Source organism: Oryctolagus cuniculus, chromosome 10 (genome assembly GCF_051225735.1).
Source record: "Oryctolagus cuniculus isolate XC-2025 breed Fujian yellow rabbit chromosome 10, ASM5122573v1, whole genome shotgun sequence".
Lineage (NCBI taxonomy): Eukaryota > Metazoa > Chordata > Mammalia > Lagomorpha > Leporidae > Oryctolagus > Oryctolagus cuniculus.
Window position 1 is genome coordinate 29,245,759 of NC_142876.1, and position 15,861 is coordinate 29,261,619.

The window sequence follows — 15,861 nt, forward strand, 5'->3', positions numbered from 1 at the left end:
TGCTGCATGGTCCAGTGCTGCGTGGTTCTGCTTACGTGGGGGGATTCTGGGGGCAGACGGCAGAATGGCGGTCGCCAGTGGCTGAGGGAGGGGTGCAGGGAGAGGCCCCTCAGTCATGCCAGGCGGGCGCGTGCTGAGCACCACACGCCTATAGGTAACAGGACTTAAAGACCCGCCAGGAGGGAGCTCTCATGTTTAGTGTTCTTAGCACAAGGAAGTCCTAAAATACAACAACAAAAACTAAAAACGAACTTGCCAAGCAGATGCGAGCTGTGGACAGGGGGCAGAGGGCCTCGGGCAGTGTGCACAACCCAGAGTTGGCTTCTGCTACTCCGGGAACCTCCTCGTCTGAGGCACGCCCGCTCCGGGACAGTGTGCCGGCTCCGTGGCCGCCACCTTTCTCCATCCTCAGAGGAGGATGTCTGACCTGCGCGCGGTATCGGTGGCCAGCGCAGCTTCCGTGCCAAAGGGTTCCCGCCACGTAGCTGGAGCTGGGTGACGGACTGAGAACACCACAAGCGGGCCAGGGAGGGGCGCCACTTGCGAGACTTGGATTCCAGGGCTGACTCTGCCACGGGAGGCTGGGGGCCCTGAGCATCCGTTCCCCCCTGGAAACCTGGTGCTGCGCGAGTCTACAGAGAAAGGAGGCCCGATGCACGTGCTGCTGCCTCCCTGAATGCTACCCTCAGGCCACAGTGGGACGATGGAGTTGAGGACGCAGCAGCACGGATGGGGGCGCCACCTGGGCCCGCAGGAGGGAGCCTCTGGGTGCTGGGCTGGGGGCCTGGGCTCAGGGGAGCGTCACAGAAGTGGCTTTGAGCGGGGCCTGGGAGGAAGTGCCAGGGCCAGGAGGACAGAGAGCCTGGGAGTGGGTAACTGAGGGGCGGGCTCAGGGTGGCAGGGGATCCGCAGGGGCCTCCTTCTGTGCAGGGAGCTGGTGCCCCTCCAGGCTGGTGGGCCCAGGGACCGAGCGCACACCCAGTCTTCAAGGGCCTGGGGCCCGGCTCTGAGCACTCTGTCCCCTCCCGTGAGGTCTGTTCTAAATGAGATCCTGACACCGAGATGGCAGTGGGTTTAGGTTCGACTCAGGGGCACAAAGAAGGAGAAGCAGGGGAGCCCCAGTGGGGTACACAGCAGAGGATGGAGAGGGTGGCCATGACCATGAGAAAAGGCAACTCTGGCTCTGGCTGGCCACAGGGAGGCAGGAAGGGTGAGCCCGGGCCCACAGCGGGGACTGATGGTGCTGGGGGCTCTGGGCGCCACCCAGACACATCCTGTTGCAGAGGCCTAGGGGGCGTGACCTGCGTCATCTAGTGGGGGGCTGCACCTGGGGGTCTGGGGGGAGTTCTGGGGGCAACAGGGTCCCAGGGAGGGGTGGGGGCAGCCTGAGCTTTTCCAGCATGGAGGGAGGCAGCAACAGTGCCTTGGGCTCTGGAAACTTCCAGGAGCTCCCTCCGCCTGCTCTGGGGCCTTGGTCAGTCCTGATAGGGGTGTGTACGATAAAGCAGGGAGGCAACAACTGGCTCTGGGAATTCAGGGGCCTCCAGGGAGCCGGGAAAGGCACCAGGTTCCCCAGGAGATAAGTGAGACCCCCTGGGCACCGCTCTTTGGCCCTAGCTTTCCTTAAGGCCCTGTTTTGGGAAAGCCAGGCTGTCTGCCGGAGAGAATCCTGGGTCAGGAGATGAGGCGCTCCAGGCCAGCCTGGCAGGGGGCGGGTCGTGCATCCTGGGGCAGGCACTCAGTCCTGTGCCCCATGCAGGTCAACATGTGCCCAGTCCCTGAGAGTCCTGTCTGCCTGGAGGCACGCAGCTCTCTGAGGGCCACAGGGCCCTACTGTGAGTGCCCTGGTACACCTAGTTCCCGCTCCGCCCCATGCCGTCCTCTGCATGCCCTTACAGAGAACACAGTACAGCAGGAGTCTGCGTCACAGGTGAACAAACCAAAGCTCAGAGCAGGTGATCCCTCACCCGAGGCAGCACCGCTGTAACAGCAGGGCCAGGATTTGAACCCTGGCCCCAGGGATGACACGCTAGCTTGGTACCCAGGGCTCTGGTTGCTTGCTTTACAGAATGGTGGAAGCCATAGATGATTTTTTTTTTTACTCTTTGAATTCTCCAGAAGCAGGGGTTGGGTCTGTGTATCTCACCCAAGTGTGCAATCAGAGGGGCCGGGCTGACCTGATGCCGTCCGGATCTCACACTAGGTCTGTACTGCCTCAGGCAGTGTGAAAAGCATCCCAGAAGCCAGGCCAGCACTCGGCAACAGCCCTGCTTCCTGCTCGGGGAGCAGGTGACAGCCACACCAGGAGGTGTCCTGATACTGCAGGGCGATGTGCTGGGTAATTCAGGTCACTGCCTAGAACAGTGCTTATCTGAGGTGAGTTGTCAGGGGCGCAGGGCGATGCAGCTCCCTGCCACCCATCCCAAAGGGATGCCAAAGCATGAGCCGCTGGTCCTCCCGGGGCTGCATCCTGAGCCAAGACCCTGTGAGTGCACAGCCAAGTCCAGAGCGGCCAGCTTGTCTGAGTCTGAAACAAGTGTGTGCGTGAGCTGACCTGGTCTATCACCCAGTGTGTGTGTGAGCTGACCTGGTCTGCCGCCCAGTGTGTGCGTGAGCTGACCTGGTCTGAATCCCAGTGTGTGCGTGAGCTGACCTGGTCTACCTCCCAGTGTGTGTGTGAGCTGACCTGGTCTACTGCCCAGTGTGTGCGTGAGCCGACCTGGTCTACCGCCCAGTGTGCGCGTGAGCCAACCTGGTCTACCTCCCAGTGTGTGCGTGAGCTGACTGCACAGTTGCAAGACATGCAGGTTTACAGTCACCGGGAGGGACCCGGTTGGCCAACGGACGCTTCCAGAACCTCGCCAGTGCCCCTGCCTTCCCTTACTGCTCTGCTACCTCCTTTCTTTCAGACCCGCAAACACATCCCTTGGTTCCCCAACCTCCTTTTTCTGCCTCTTTCTGCTGCCTTTGGTTAAAAGAATTTCTCTGGAGACCTGGCCACTCTGCCCGCCCCACCTCCACTGCCCCCTGCCCCAGGACCTCCTCGTCTGCCCGGATCCCTTGGTCTGCAGAGGCTGTCCCTCCCTGTGGCGGTGCCATCGCAGTGGGCTGCGGGGTGGGAGGGGCTGGCTCAGGCTGTGCCGGCCTGCACGTGCTCTTCTGGAGCCTTCTCTGGCACCTCACCCTCCTGCCCCTCCTCCCCGCTCTTGCTGGGTGAGTCCCTCGGGCCCCAGGCTTGAGCGCTAGGCACACACAGACATTCACTCCTAGTCCCCTCTCTACCGCGACCCCTTCTGGCTCTGCAGAGCCTTCTGCCCAAACGGCCTCAGGACGCCGGCTGGGGACCGGGGAAGACGACTCCTGCTTTTCACTCTGATCCTGTTTCTCTTCCCGTGCTAGAGAACCCAGAAAATGGTGCCACAGGCTGGCCCGGGGCCGAGGGGAGCTCCCGCCACTGCTGCCTTCCCTACATCTCCCATCGGCAAGTGCTTTGTTCTGACTGAAATCACCACTGGACCCCATACTCCCTCCCTCCCCTGCACGGCAATGTTCCCAGCCGCCGGCCTCGCCCTGGACAGCAGCAACAGCCCCCGACCAGCCTCCCTCCAATTCTCATTTATTTTCATCTTAGAGGCAGAGTGGCAGACAGACAGAGCTTCCATCTGCTGATTTACTCTCCAAAGGCCCCCAACAGCAGAGCTGGGCCACGCTGAGGCCAGGAGCCCGGAACTCAATCTGGGTCTCCCACGTGGGTGGCAGGGACCCAAGTCCCGGAGCCGTCACCGCTGCCTCCCAGGGTGGGCATTAGCGGGGCCGGAATCAGAAGAGGGAAGAGCCAGAACTTGAACCAGGTGTTCTGACGGAGGATGTGGGCATCCCTAGTGGCTTCTTAATCACTGTGCCACGCTCCCGCGCCCGAGAGCGACCAGGGTGACCTTACAGAGAGTGATTTAACATCCAGTAGCGCAAGTGCCCCACTGAGTTCTTGCTTCCCCCAAAGCTTCCCGGTTATTCTTTTCTTCAACAACATTTGGAAGCAAACGGATTCTTTCGAAAAGCAGTAATCGGATGGTAGACGGGTCCGTGGCGGAGACCCGTGCACGCAGCTGCTTTCCCGACATGCTCGCCGGTGCAGCAGGTGCCGCGGGCGTCTCTTACCTCCCTGAGGCAGGTGTAGATGGGGCACACGAGCACGCGGAAGGGCTCGCCCGTGCTGCTGCGCATGGTGCCGAACACCTCGCACAGGAAGGTGATGAAGCCCAGCCAGCGCTCCACGTCCTGCTGCTGCAGCTCCTCGCGCACCGTGAAGTCCTTCTGTGGAGGCACAAGACACCCCGTCAACCTCGCCCCGTGCGAGCAAGCAGGGCCATCCCGACCTCCCGCGCAGGACCTCCTCCTCAGGCGACCCCAGCTTGGTGCCGCGACCACACCTCTCTCTGCATTGCCATTCCTTTGCCAGGATGCCCCTGCCTGGCCCCAACACTGCGCTGGGGACACAGGGACAGGATGGAGAGGGAGAGGACCCCTCCCCTGTGGCCATTCAACTCCTTGTGGCGAATCCATGCACCTTTGTGACCCCGTCACAGCTCTGCATCAGCAACGGGACCAGAACACTGTCCGCTTGCATGGGGTCAGCCATGGCCCATCTCAGCCTCGGCACTGGGCTAGAGGCATAAGCTCCGGCCCCTGCCGCGGGGGTCCTCAAAGATAGTGGGAAAATTAGAGGAATTCGTGCACGCGTTTATCCATTCCTCCTCCTCACACGTGTCATCCCCCCGCTCCCGGCACCAGGCACTACACTAGGGGCTGGGACAAGCATGTTAGTTCCCGTCCGTGCACAAGATGGAAGGTATTCAAAGCCTTCACAGGGGTTCAGTAAAGGGACTCTGGGAGCACAGAGATGGGAGCTGTTACTTTCTTTTAAAAAAGACTATCTAATTTATTTATTTGAAAGGCAGAATGATAAGGAGAGACAAAGAAAGAAATAAATCTTTCATTTACTAGTTTGCTCCCCAAAGGGCCACAGCAGCCAGGGCTGGGCCAGGCTGAAGCCAGCAGCTGTGAGCCAGTAGCTCCTTTCAGGTGTCCCACGTGGGTGGCAGGGCCTAGAGTTACTACCTGGAGGTCAGGGCCCCGCAAGAGGCCAGGATGCTGACATGGGAGCATGGCGGCCTTTGGGGTGGGGAGAATGGCAAGAGAGGCAGGCGCAGGGGGATAACACAGGTATGTGGGAAACAGGGAGGTGTAACCAGCGGGGCTGCAGCAGCGGAGCCGGGAAGGGGGAGCGGCAGGGGGACAGAGGCAATAAGAGCTGGTCCCCTGGGATGTTCAGAGGGAAGTCTCTGGGCTGGGGGTCTGGGTCTGGAATGCCCCTGGGAAACTGCGGCAGGGGCGTGCAGAGCAGGCAGGGACTACTGCGGACGTCCAGGCAGGACGAGAGCAAACACGGAGCTCCTGCGCAGTGGAAATAGAGGCCTCAGTCACATTCAGAAACACGTTGTCCTGCCTGTGTCATTGGTTCTGGCCACGTAACCCCCTTCGGCCACCAGAATGAGGCAGAAGTGACAGGTGTCAGCTCTGACCTAAAGCCCCAGGAGGTTATGTCTCCTGTCAGGCTTCTTCTAACGTCACGAATAGACCATCCTTGGGGCCATCAGGCCAGGCTAGAGGTGGGAGGCCCTCAGTCGATGTCTCTCCTACGTGCAATGACCATGCCATTCACAAGGACCCGCCCCGGCTCCTCAGCCGGCCAGTCAGCGGCAGGTGAGCAGATCGCCAAGAGGAGCCCCACCAGTCCCAGCTCTCGATGAGCCAAGGGCACAGCGTGTAACCGTCAGAGTCGCATCAATCACCAGCGTGTGTTGTAAGTGGTGACTCTACCTCTACCCCTGTGTGAAACAGCAGCAGCAGCTGTCTATGAGGCAGCGACCTTCCTCGTCATTCACGCATCGCAACGACCCTACATAGCCCCGTCGCATAGATGGTGATTCTGAGCTTCCGGAAGGCACACGGCGGAGCTGGGCCTTAAACCCAGGTCTCCTTGCTCTGGAGAGCATACTTGATCATGTGCTCCCCGGCTCTCCTGTGCTGTGCACAGCCTCATGCTGGGAGCAAACTCAGAGAATAACAGGGACTGCGGGGAAGCAAGCAGACACGTGCACTGTCTCGCGGTCGCACGAGTGTTTCTAAGTTGGAAAAGTTGCAATCAGAATCCAAGCTCTCAGCCATGCTCCAAGTCTTCACTCTCCTCCAGGCCTTTGTCCACGCCATGCCTGGAAGTCCACCTGTGGACCTCGCTCCCCAGGGCAGTGTCCACCTGCTGACAGCTGCCGTGTGCAGGACCCGGAGTCGTTATGTTTGACTCCCACCCTAGGGGCTGAGCCAGGGCAGGCTCCCTTAAAGAGACCCCTGGGCTTTGGGAGTGGCCAGTCCCTTTGCTGGCTGTGTGTCCCCTCGCTAGTAGCGAGACTGGAGAGGGATCACCCTAGGGGTCAGGGGAGCTGCGAGTGCATGGGTTTTACAGCACACGGTGCCCACTGTAAAGCTGGGAAAGCGCCCTGGCCTGTTGGCCTTAAAGTCACCAGTCTTTTTGCTGCTTCCCTTCATTAACCTGTGTTTATCCCATACTATTCCTGTGTGATCAGAGCAGGGGCAGGCAACATTTTTCATTGTAAAGTGTCGGGGGAGGGGAGAACTGAGGCCCAAAGAGATCAGAACACTGGAGGAGGGGAACGCACAGTTGTAGATCCTGAGTGAGAACGAAGCCCGTTCCCTGCTCTGGATGAAGCATCTCAGCCCCGGGGCACACAGGAGTCATCTGGAGGGGACTGGAAGGTACTGAGGCCCTGCTCCACCCCCAGAGACTCATGGAACTGGCCAGAATCACACGGGACACTGGCCACTGCTCATAGCTCCCACTGTTCACAGCGCCCAGTGTACAACCAGGGCTGAGAACTGCAACTCTAGGCCTTTCTAAAGTGCCAACTTGGGTGTTAACATGGTGCACTTCCATCAGTGCCCAACTTGCCCTTCTACCATTGCCCATAAAAATTCCTACGAAGGCACACACAGGAGACGCAAGAACGCCGAGGAGAGGGAGAGAGCTGTGAGCCAGGGGACTCCTACCAGACTCGGAGCCAACACCATGGACTAAAGGGCCCTCACCAGGAAACGGTGCGGCCCCTGACCCAGAAGACTGGAGCTTCGACCCCTCCCTCTGCTTGGCCCTGCGTGGTGGACAGGAAGTGGTTACAAGCCAAGCCCTGGGCCTGTGCATTAAAGCAATTCCCTTCCACGCTGCCCTGCTGCGAGCCTTGGAGACCCAGGGCTGTGCCAGGGGCAGAGGAGATGGGGAGGGACGGTGCTTCCGGGCAGACGCCGGCAGGGCAGTGTGTGCTAGGGACTAGAGTTTTAAAGAAGCCTACATTTGATCAAAGGCCCATGGCTGGACTTGCTTTCCTCCTGATACTCCATGGCGAAGAGAGGACTGTGTTTTGGCTAAAGACGCTGGCCAGGAGACTGCGTGCCTGGCAGTTACTGGAAGCTGGACTTGGGAGGGGCATGGGGAGACACCACCGACTCCAGGTCTGAAAGGCAGCCTCTGTGATGACCTCCGCCGACGCTGAGTGACGCCGAGGATGATCCCCAGGCGAACACGAAGACCAGACGGAGCCTTCCTCGTTCAAGGGTAAAGAAGGAGAAAAGCAATATGGTGGCCGGGGGAAGACCCTGCCCTGCAGGGCAGGGGCGTACTTTGGAGAATTCTGGAAACGCACACTGAAAAGGTTAACAACAGCCTACAAATACATAAAATAATCCCAGCACAAAACGAGTGGGCTCGCATGTGTTAAGAAGGATGACGGTGTGGATCCTGCAATGGTGCTGAGACGGGGTCAGGATGAGCCACAGGCCTCGGGCAGACACGAAGTGTGAGACGGGAACAGGGGACAGGAAGGAACCAACGGTCAGGACTCCGGCAGCAAAGGGACACACATCAGAGGCAGCAGAGGGGAGGGTAGAGGCTGCAGAAAGAGTGACGCGGACAACACCTACACAGCCCAGTGCAAGGACAAAGCCCCCAAATAAAAGCAAAGTATTTGAGGTGCTGTATCAATAAGAGGCATAAAAATGACAATAAAGCACTTTGTTTTAAAAAGTGAACTCTTCAGGTAAAAGGGCCCCACAGCCTTGCTGAGCCTATTTAAACTTAGCAGGAGAATTTTCTTTTTTTTTTTAATTTTAAGGAAAAGGAGAAATTCTAAAAGTAGTTATAGAGGGGAATAATAAACTCAGGTTGCTTACAAAGGAACGGAAGTCCGGCCTTATCCTTTCATATTTGAAGTTAAAATCCAGAGACACAGAGGCAGCAAGGGACAGCTCTTACCCACGCCAGGGTTTAAGACAAGTCTCCCCTACAGGCTTATTATTATTATTATTTTTTTTTTGACAGGCAGAGTGGACAGTGAGTGAGAGAGACAGAGAGAAAGGTCTTCCTTTGCCGTTGGTTCACCCTCCAATGGCCGCCGCGGCCGGTGCGCTGCGGCCGGCGCACCGCACTGATCCGATGGCAGGAGCCAGGTACTTCTCCTGGTCTCCCGTGGGGTGCAGGGCCCAAGGACTTGGGCCATCCTCCACTGCACTCCCGGGCCACAGCAGAGAGCTGGCCTGGAAGAGGAGCAACCGGGACAGAATCCAGCGCTCCAACCGGGACTAGAACCCGGTGTGCCGGCGCCGCAAGGTGGAGGATTAGAGGCTTATCTTTAAAAAGTTAAATGGCAAGGCCACTATGGAAAATAGTATGGAAATTCTTCAAAGACTGAAAAGTAGAATTAGCATATGAGTCGGCAATTCCACTGCTGGGTACATACCCAGAAGAACTGAAAGCAAGACCTGCACATCCAACTCACACAACATTAATGGCCAGAGCAACCCCAGTGCCCCTCCCCAGACGACTGGGTCAAAAACACGGCGTATGCACACAGGGAGTGCTACTCAGCCTTCCCGAAGGAAGGACACGCTGACGGGTGAAGCGTGAGCACGCTACGTCAACAAAGCAGTCACAAACCGGGCCAATACTGTTTGATTCCCTCTACAGTCAGCCAGAGCAGTCAAATTCACAGTAGCATGGGGGAGGGGTTCGGAGGGGCTGGGGAGGGGGACATGGGGAGTTGTCCTATGGCTGCAGAGTTTCAGTTTTGCAAGATGAAAAAGTAGAGAGTGCACAAGGAGGCCCACGCGGTTAATACCACTGACTTGTACACTCAGTAATGGGAGAAATGGGGACATTTCTGTGCTTTTTTTCCCCTTACTACAATTAAAAATAATTAAAAAAATTAAAACTTTCTTGAAATCATGTTCCAGCCAGCAAACCTTACGAGTCAACTTTGAGGCAATCATGGTCTAGAAGAACCGGAAGGGAGATGAAACTGAAATCAGGCAAACTTATGAAGTGAAGTCAAAAATAGATAACAGGGGACAGTGCTGTGGTGTAGCGGGAAAAGCCACTGCCTGCAGTGCCGGCATCCCATATGGGTGCCGGTTCAAGACCTGGCTGCTCCACTTCCAATCCAGCTCTCTGCTATGGCCTGGGAAAGCAGTAAAAGATGACCCATGTCCTTTGGGCCCCTGCACCTACGTGGGAGACCTGGAACAAGCTCCTGGTTCCTGGCTTCAGATTGGTGCAGCTCTGGCCACTAGGGAGTGAATCAGTGGATGGAAGACCTCCCTCTCTCTCCCTCTCTCTCTCTCTCTTTCTGCCTTTCTGTAACTCTGCCTTCAAATAAAGAAATCTTTAAAAAATATTTAACAAAACCAAAATAGATAACTATGGTGATAAGATCAAATCAAAAGTGAGACATAATCCTCGACAGAGAAGATACTTCATTTTAACATGCAATTTAAATGATAATTTCATAGTAATAATGAGTTAACCATCCCAGATGAAATTTCTAGAGACTGGTAAAGACTGGCAGGCAGGGGATGGAAGGTGGTAAAGCACGCAACTTTTCCTAATGTAGGACATAAAAATTCACAGGTTATTGCTTCTTTCTAGGGTGGTAATCAGGGAAATTTGTTATAGGACTGCCTTTCAAAATGCTAAAAGTAAATACTAGTGACCACCAGCAGAACTGAAGGCATGGGTAAAACCAACTGTGGACAAGTGAAGGCACAATTAAAGCAATGGTATAAACAAAGCATTTTTTAAAGATAATCATTAAATAAGATTAATTATATAGATAAAAAATAGCATAGACTCAGGATACATGAAAAACTATTGAATAATAATAATAATAATAATAATAATGAAGGACCAGAGAAAGGAGTTGGTGTTGTGGTGTAGCAGGTTAAGCTGCGCCTGTGATCCTGTTTGTGTGCTTGTTCAAGTCCCGGTTTCTCCACTTCCCATCTGGCTTCCTGCTAATGTGCCTGGGAAAGCAGTGGGGAGATGGCCCAAGTCCTTGGGGCCCTGCGCCCATGTGAGAGACCTGGAGGAAATTCCTGGCTTCAGCTGGCCCAGCCCCAGCGGTTGTGGCCATCTGGGGAGTGAACCAGCAGACAGAAGAGCAATCTCTCTCTCTCTCTCCCCTCTCTCTCTTCTCTCCTCGCCTCCCTCTCCCTCCCTCCCTCCCCCCCTCTTCTTCTCTCTCTCTCTCTCTCTGTCTCCCCATTTCAAATAAATTTAAAAAGAAAACCAGAAAGAATTGTACAGGAAAACATAACTTTCCATAGCTTACTAAACAGACAAAAAATGAATTATTTAGATGACTTAAATACTATATTAATAAGGCTAAATTTTAAAAAGTCTCATACTAAGCTGTGACTCCAGTATACTTTTCAAAACATAGAAATCACGTAGGTTACATGCTGAAACCAAGACTTAACAATAATTTAAAAAACTGCCAATTGCTTGGAACTATTAAAGGTATTCTCTTGAAAGATGGGATAGAGATGAATCAAATATACAGATGATATAGGAAATAAAGAGCTATAAAAACTTGCAGGATGTGGCTAAGGCTACAAACAAGAGGTTGATTTATGGCCTTAACTATTTTGGCTATTAAATAAAGGAAGAAAATATAGCATGACAATCTGGGTCACTCACCGCGAGAGCTGCTACACAAAGCAGCTCGTGCCCACCGCGTGCTTGAAATGTGGCTATCTAAAATGACACATCATAAGTGTGAAGTCAACACTCATTTTCAGGGCCAGCACTGTGGCTCACGTGGCTAATCCTCTGCCTTCGGCGCCGGAATCCCATATGGGCGCTGGATTCTAGTCCCGGTTGCTCCTCTTCCAGTCCAGCTCTCTGCTGTGACCTGGGAAGGCAGTGGAGGATGGCCCAAGTGCTTGGGCCCCTGCACCTGCGTGGGAAACCAGGAGGAGGCGCCTGGCTCCTGGCTTCGGATTGGCATAGCTACGGCCGTAGCAGCCATTTGGGGGATGAACCAAACGAAGGAAGACCTTTCTCTCTGTCTCTCCCTCTCACTGTCTGTAACTCTATGTGTCAAATAAATAAATAAACAAATCTTTAAAAAAAAAAAACACTCATTTTCAAAGGCTTAGTATGGGGGCCGGTGCCATGGCACAGTATGTTAATCCTCTGCCTGCAGCACTGGCATCCCATATGGGCTCCGGTTCTAGTCCCCGCTGCTCCTCTTCCCATCCAGCTCTTTGCTAAGGCCTGGGAAAGCAGTGGAAGATGGCCCAAATCCTTGGGCCCCTGCACCCGCATGGGAGACCCGGAAGAAGGTCCTGGCTGCTGGCTTTGGATCAGTACAGCTCCGGCCGTTGCAGCCATCTGGGGAGTGAACCAACGGAAGGAAGACCTTTCTCTCTGTCTCTCCCTCTCACTGTCTGTAACTCTACCTCTCAAATAAATAAAAACAAATAAAATCTTTAAAAAAAGCTTAGTATGGAAACAAGAATATAAAATGTCTTCTATTTTAAAAATATTGACTACACGGTGAAATTTGGAGGTACTAGGTGAAGTATAAAATATATTACTAAATTTAAAATTACGTATGTAGCTCCTACTAGATTCTACTAGGCAGTGTTACTCTAAATATTCAAGTCAAGCCATCAGAAAACTCGCAGCAAGTAAGGAAATGAGGAAAGGATGCTATAGAGACAAGATAGAAATTAGCTAATTAGAAAGCAGAAAAAGTAAGTTTATATATAGAATTGAGAAAGAAGAAATAGAAGTAGATATGAAAGCAGAAATGGAGTAGATAAAAATAACAGAACTTAAATATTACAATTCTGTTGATGATTTTGAAAAAAAAAAAAAGACAAAATGGGTGATTTTTCAGAAAATAAAAACCATCCAACTTTACTAAAAAGGAATAAAAAGCCAAGATACACAAATGAAATCATAAAATAAATGAAAAGTTAAGGAAGAATTACCTATTTAAGGAGGTCTCTAAACTTGTGACTTTTATAGGTCAGTTCATTGAAACTTTAAAAAAAAATCAGAGAACAGTTTCTTTTTTGGAAACTGAGCCAGAACATAGCCCCCAGGCAATCTCTCGAACATGAATAGGTGTCGTAGAGTCCTAAATGAAAAGTTAGCAAATAGATCCACTATCACCAAGTTTATTTGTTTATTTACTTAAAAATGGACACAGAAAAATGTACATAATTATGGGTTAACCATGTGGTGTTTTGATATACTGTGTAATGTTCAAATGATGCATTGTACAATGTTCAAATTAGGGCAAGCATACCCATCTTTGCAAACATTTAGAAACAAGTAGACTTTTATTCCAGGAAGGCAAGGATGATTTAGCATCAAGAAATATATGAAGGAAATATATCAATAGGCCTGATTGAAAAGAATGGCGATACTACCCGTGACCCTTGGAGGAGAGGAGATAAATGATTTGGGAGACTCCTGTAATAAAGATGAGATTTAACACTTCAGAAACTAATTAATTACTTAGAGTAATGAGATGCAAAGTTAATGCACAAAACTTGACAATCCTTTATAACAGGATTAACCAAAGAGATATTTGATGCCCCAAAGCTCTTTGGTCAAAGCATTAAACGCACTTGTTACATTATTAAGAAACAGGCAAGGTTTCTAAGAAGAAAGCTGCAACGCTAAGCTAAACTACAGATTGAAGAGGCTGTCTCAAGCAAGTGAAGCAGCACAGTGTTCCCAGATGGGAAGACGGCACTGTAGACAGCCATTTTCGCAGAATTGGTTTAACAATTTGTGTTCTCTAACCTGATGTGAACTTCTGGAGACTTGGTTAAAAAAAAAAAAAAAAAAAAAAAGAGGATCCTAAAAGAAGTAATTGGAAAGAATTAGCTAACAGAGGAAACAGCTAAAATCAAAACAAAACAAAACTGGAAAGAGATGTACTACTTTTAACCCATGCTAAAGCTTTCCTAGTTAAAAGGCTCTGGGGCTGACATACGAATGGACAGCCAGATCAGACAGCCTGGAAATAAATCTGAGATCCACAGCGGTCATCAGTGATCCCGGGAGGACCACAAATCAGAGGCAGAGGGAACATTAGTCACTCAAGCAACGGTGTAGGGATGGCTGTCCAGGGAATGGAAGGGAGATAACTCAGCCTCACTCCATACTGGCCCTGGAATGAATTCCAGATGGAACCAAGAGGTGAAGTGAAGAGAAAAGAGGACAAACCATAAAAACCTGAAGAAAATGAAGTCAGGTATTTACCAAATTTCTGGAAGCAGAAGGGTTTTCTCTGCTATAATACCAGAGAGGAAAGGCAACTACCTGTGACCAAGGGGTCAGGCTCTCACCGTAGGAACAGCATGTCCTGATGTGTAATCACAGCACTTAACCCCTCACGGCCAAACGGAGAAAGGGCGCTGAGAAGTTGCTAACGAGCACCCTGAACAATGCAAAACAACAGCAATTAAATGGATCAAAGTCCGTTTTTCCTTTCTATATTAGCAAAGCTTAAAAAGCTGGAAATTATGGATGCTGGTGAGGATGTAGGGAGACAGACATTGCCATACATGGGCAGCGCCCAGGTATCACTTTTCTGAAAATCCTGAACAGCAGCCTTAAACATGGTCTCATTAGTAGACCCGGTAACTGCACTTCTGGATAATTATCACAAGGAAATAATTTAAAATATCAGGAAAAAGCAGCTTAATACACATACAAGTTCAACAATATAAGCATTCAGTAATAGGACAATGATTAAGTAAGTGACAATGGTGACAATTATGACCATGAAAAGTTTAGGATGGCATGAGAAACTGTTTATATAGGGCTAAACAAAAAAGAAAAGTCAAAATTGTATGTGCTATGTAATCTTACCATGCATGCATTTTTGACAAAAGAACAAAGATGAGAAATTGCACACGTCTCACAATAGTTATTCTTCAACAGCAGACGGATGGCCTTTATTCTTTACTTTTCATTTCCTCTCTGAAAGCACCCCGACTTTGGGTGACCCATTCTTTTTATAATCAGGAAAGCAGCTATTGAAACAGAAACTGGTAGGTTCTGACCTTGCCACTTGATTTTTTTTTTTTTATTTTGGGTGAGGACAGCGGAAGTCTGGGGGTGATCTGCCAGCCAGCGGTGACTGTCGCCGGAGGGGTAGAGAAGTGGGTATTATCCCACCAGAAACCAGCCTTGGCGCATGAGCTAGGGGTTGCAGACTTTCCCCTGGAACAAGGGGCCCCTTTCTGCCAACCTCAGCCTCCTGCATCCTTGAGCTGCCCAGCAAAGTCTGCTGCCGGCCTCTCAGCTCCCATCCGACTGACAGACTCCCTCCCAGCAACCCCTACTGCCTTCCCCCAAACTTTAAGGCTACCATTTAAGCCTCGTTTCCTGCCTAAAACTATTTATTGATGTACTGCTATTTCCTGCACCCGCCACATCAATAAACCCTGAAAGCCATTCAGTGTCTCAGGTTTCTCAAGGCATTCTGGGAAATTCTTCCCACTCTGGATAACCACATGAACTCTGGCATGGTGGAGACCTGTGGCCAAGCCAGAAACAGCTGTGTCCAGGCAGTGGGGGGATGGCTGCCAGCAGCGAGGGTGGCGGGGGGAAGTGGGGGACAGGGCTGCTGGGACAGGCGGGGGCCATGGACCGCGGGGCCTATTATCCCCAAGGGGAGGGGCAGCCCCGCTGCTTCCCCACAAGTTCACCATCATCTTGCTCTCCCTCTTTAAAAACAAACTGCCGAAGGCACTCTGCCACCCAGACTACATCCCCAGTGCCTGGGGCTGCGTCCCCTCCAGAGAGGCGCTGCGGCCGCCTCCTCCCGTGGCACGCAGCCTCTTGTTCCTGAAGAAGATGCATTTGCGGTGGTGGGGGTCTCAGGCAGTGGGGAGCTGGGAGCAGCCCAGCAGCCACGAGTCCCTCCCCCTACCACCTTCTTCCCCAAGACGTCAGGCGGGGTGCTTCAGAAAGAGGTTTGACAAATTTGTCTTGGAAAGAGGACAAGTCATTTTCAAACCCAAACAGCTTTATTTTTTATTTTCCTTGAATTTCTTTCTGGTTTCGGGGAGGCCTCCCTTGACTTCCCTCTGTAAGAGCAGGAGCCCAGGGCGCCTCATCCCAACACGCCTCCACACTCGCTATGAGGCCCCACCTGTGCCAACGAGCTGAGCTTTTGTAGGTTCTGCTGGGTGGGACCTGGCTGGAGTTACTTTGTCTCTCTCTCCGAGTTGCTTCCAGTCACGCCAGGCCACTCAGCAGAGATGCCTCTGGTGGCGTGGTGGGCTCCCCTGTGATGCTCGGCCCGTCTCCCTGCAGGCAGGCTGTCCCGCCTTCGGCAATGGGCTGAGGTCCTCCCTGACCTGGTGCCGTGCCTCCCTTGCAACCCATGCACTGTAATGTCCCCTCACTCCTCTGTCCCCATGGGC

General features: G+C 52.5%; 1 protein-coding gene across 9 annotated transcripts in view; it reads right to left on the reverse strand.

Moving 5' to 3' along the window:
- The window catches only part of CTIF (cap binding complex dependent translation initiation factor), a 286,075-nt gene that overhangs the window by 36,120 nt on the left and 234,094 nt on the right, over positions 1-15,861 (reverse strand). For all 9 annotated transcript variants that reach the window (XM_089305768.1, XM_051851239.3, XM_070050194.2 and 6 more), the window contains one exon: positions 4,159-4,314. In XM_089305768.1, the coding sequence (XP_089161894.1) occupies positions 4,159-4,314 (156 nt within the window). The remainder of the gene's footprint in view (positions 1-4,158; positions 4,315-15,861) is intronic.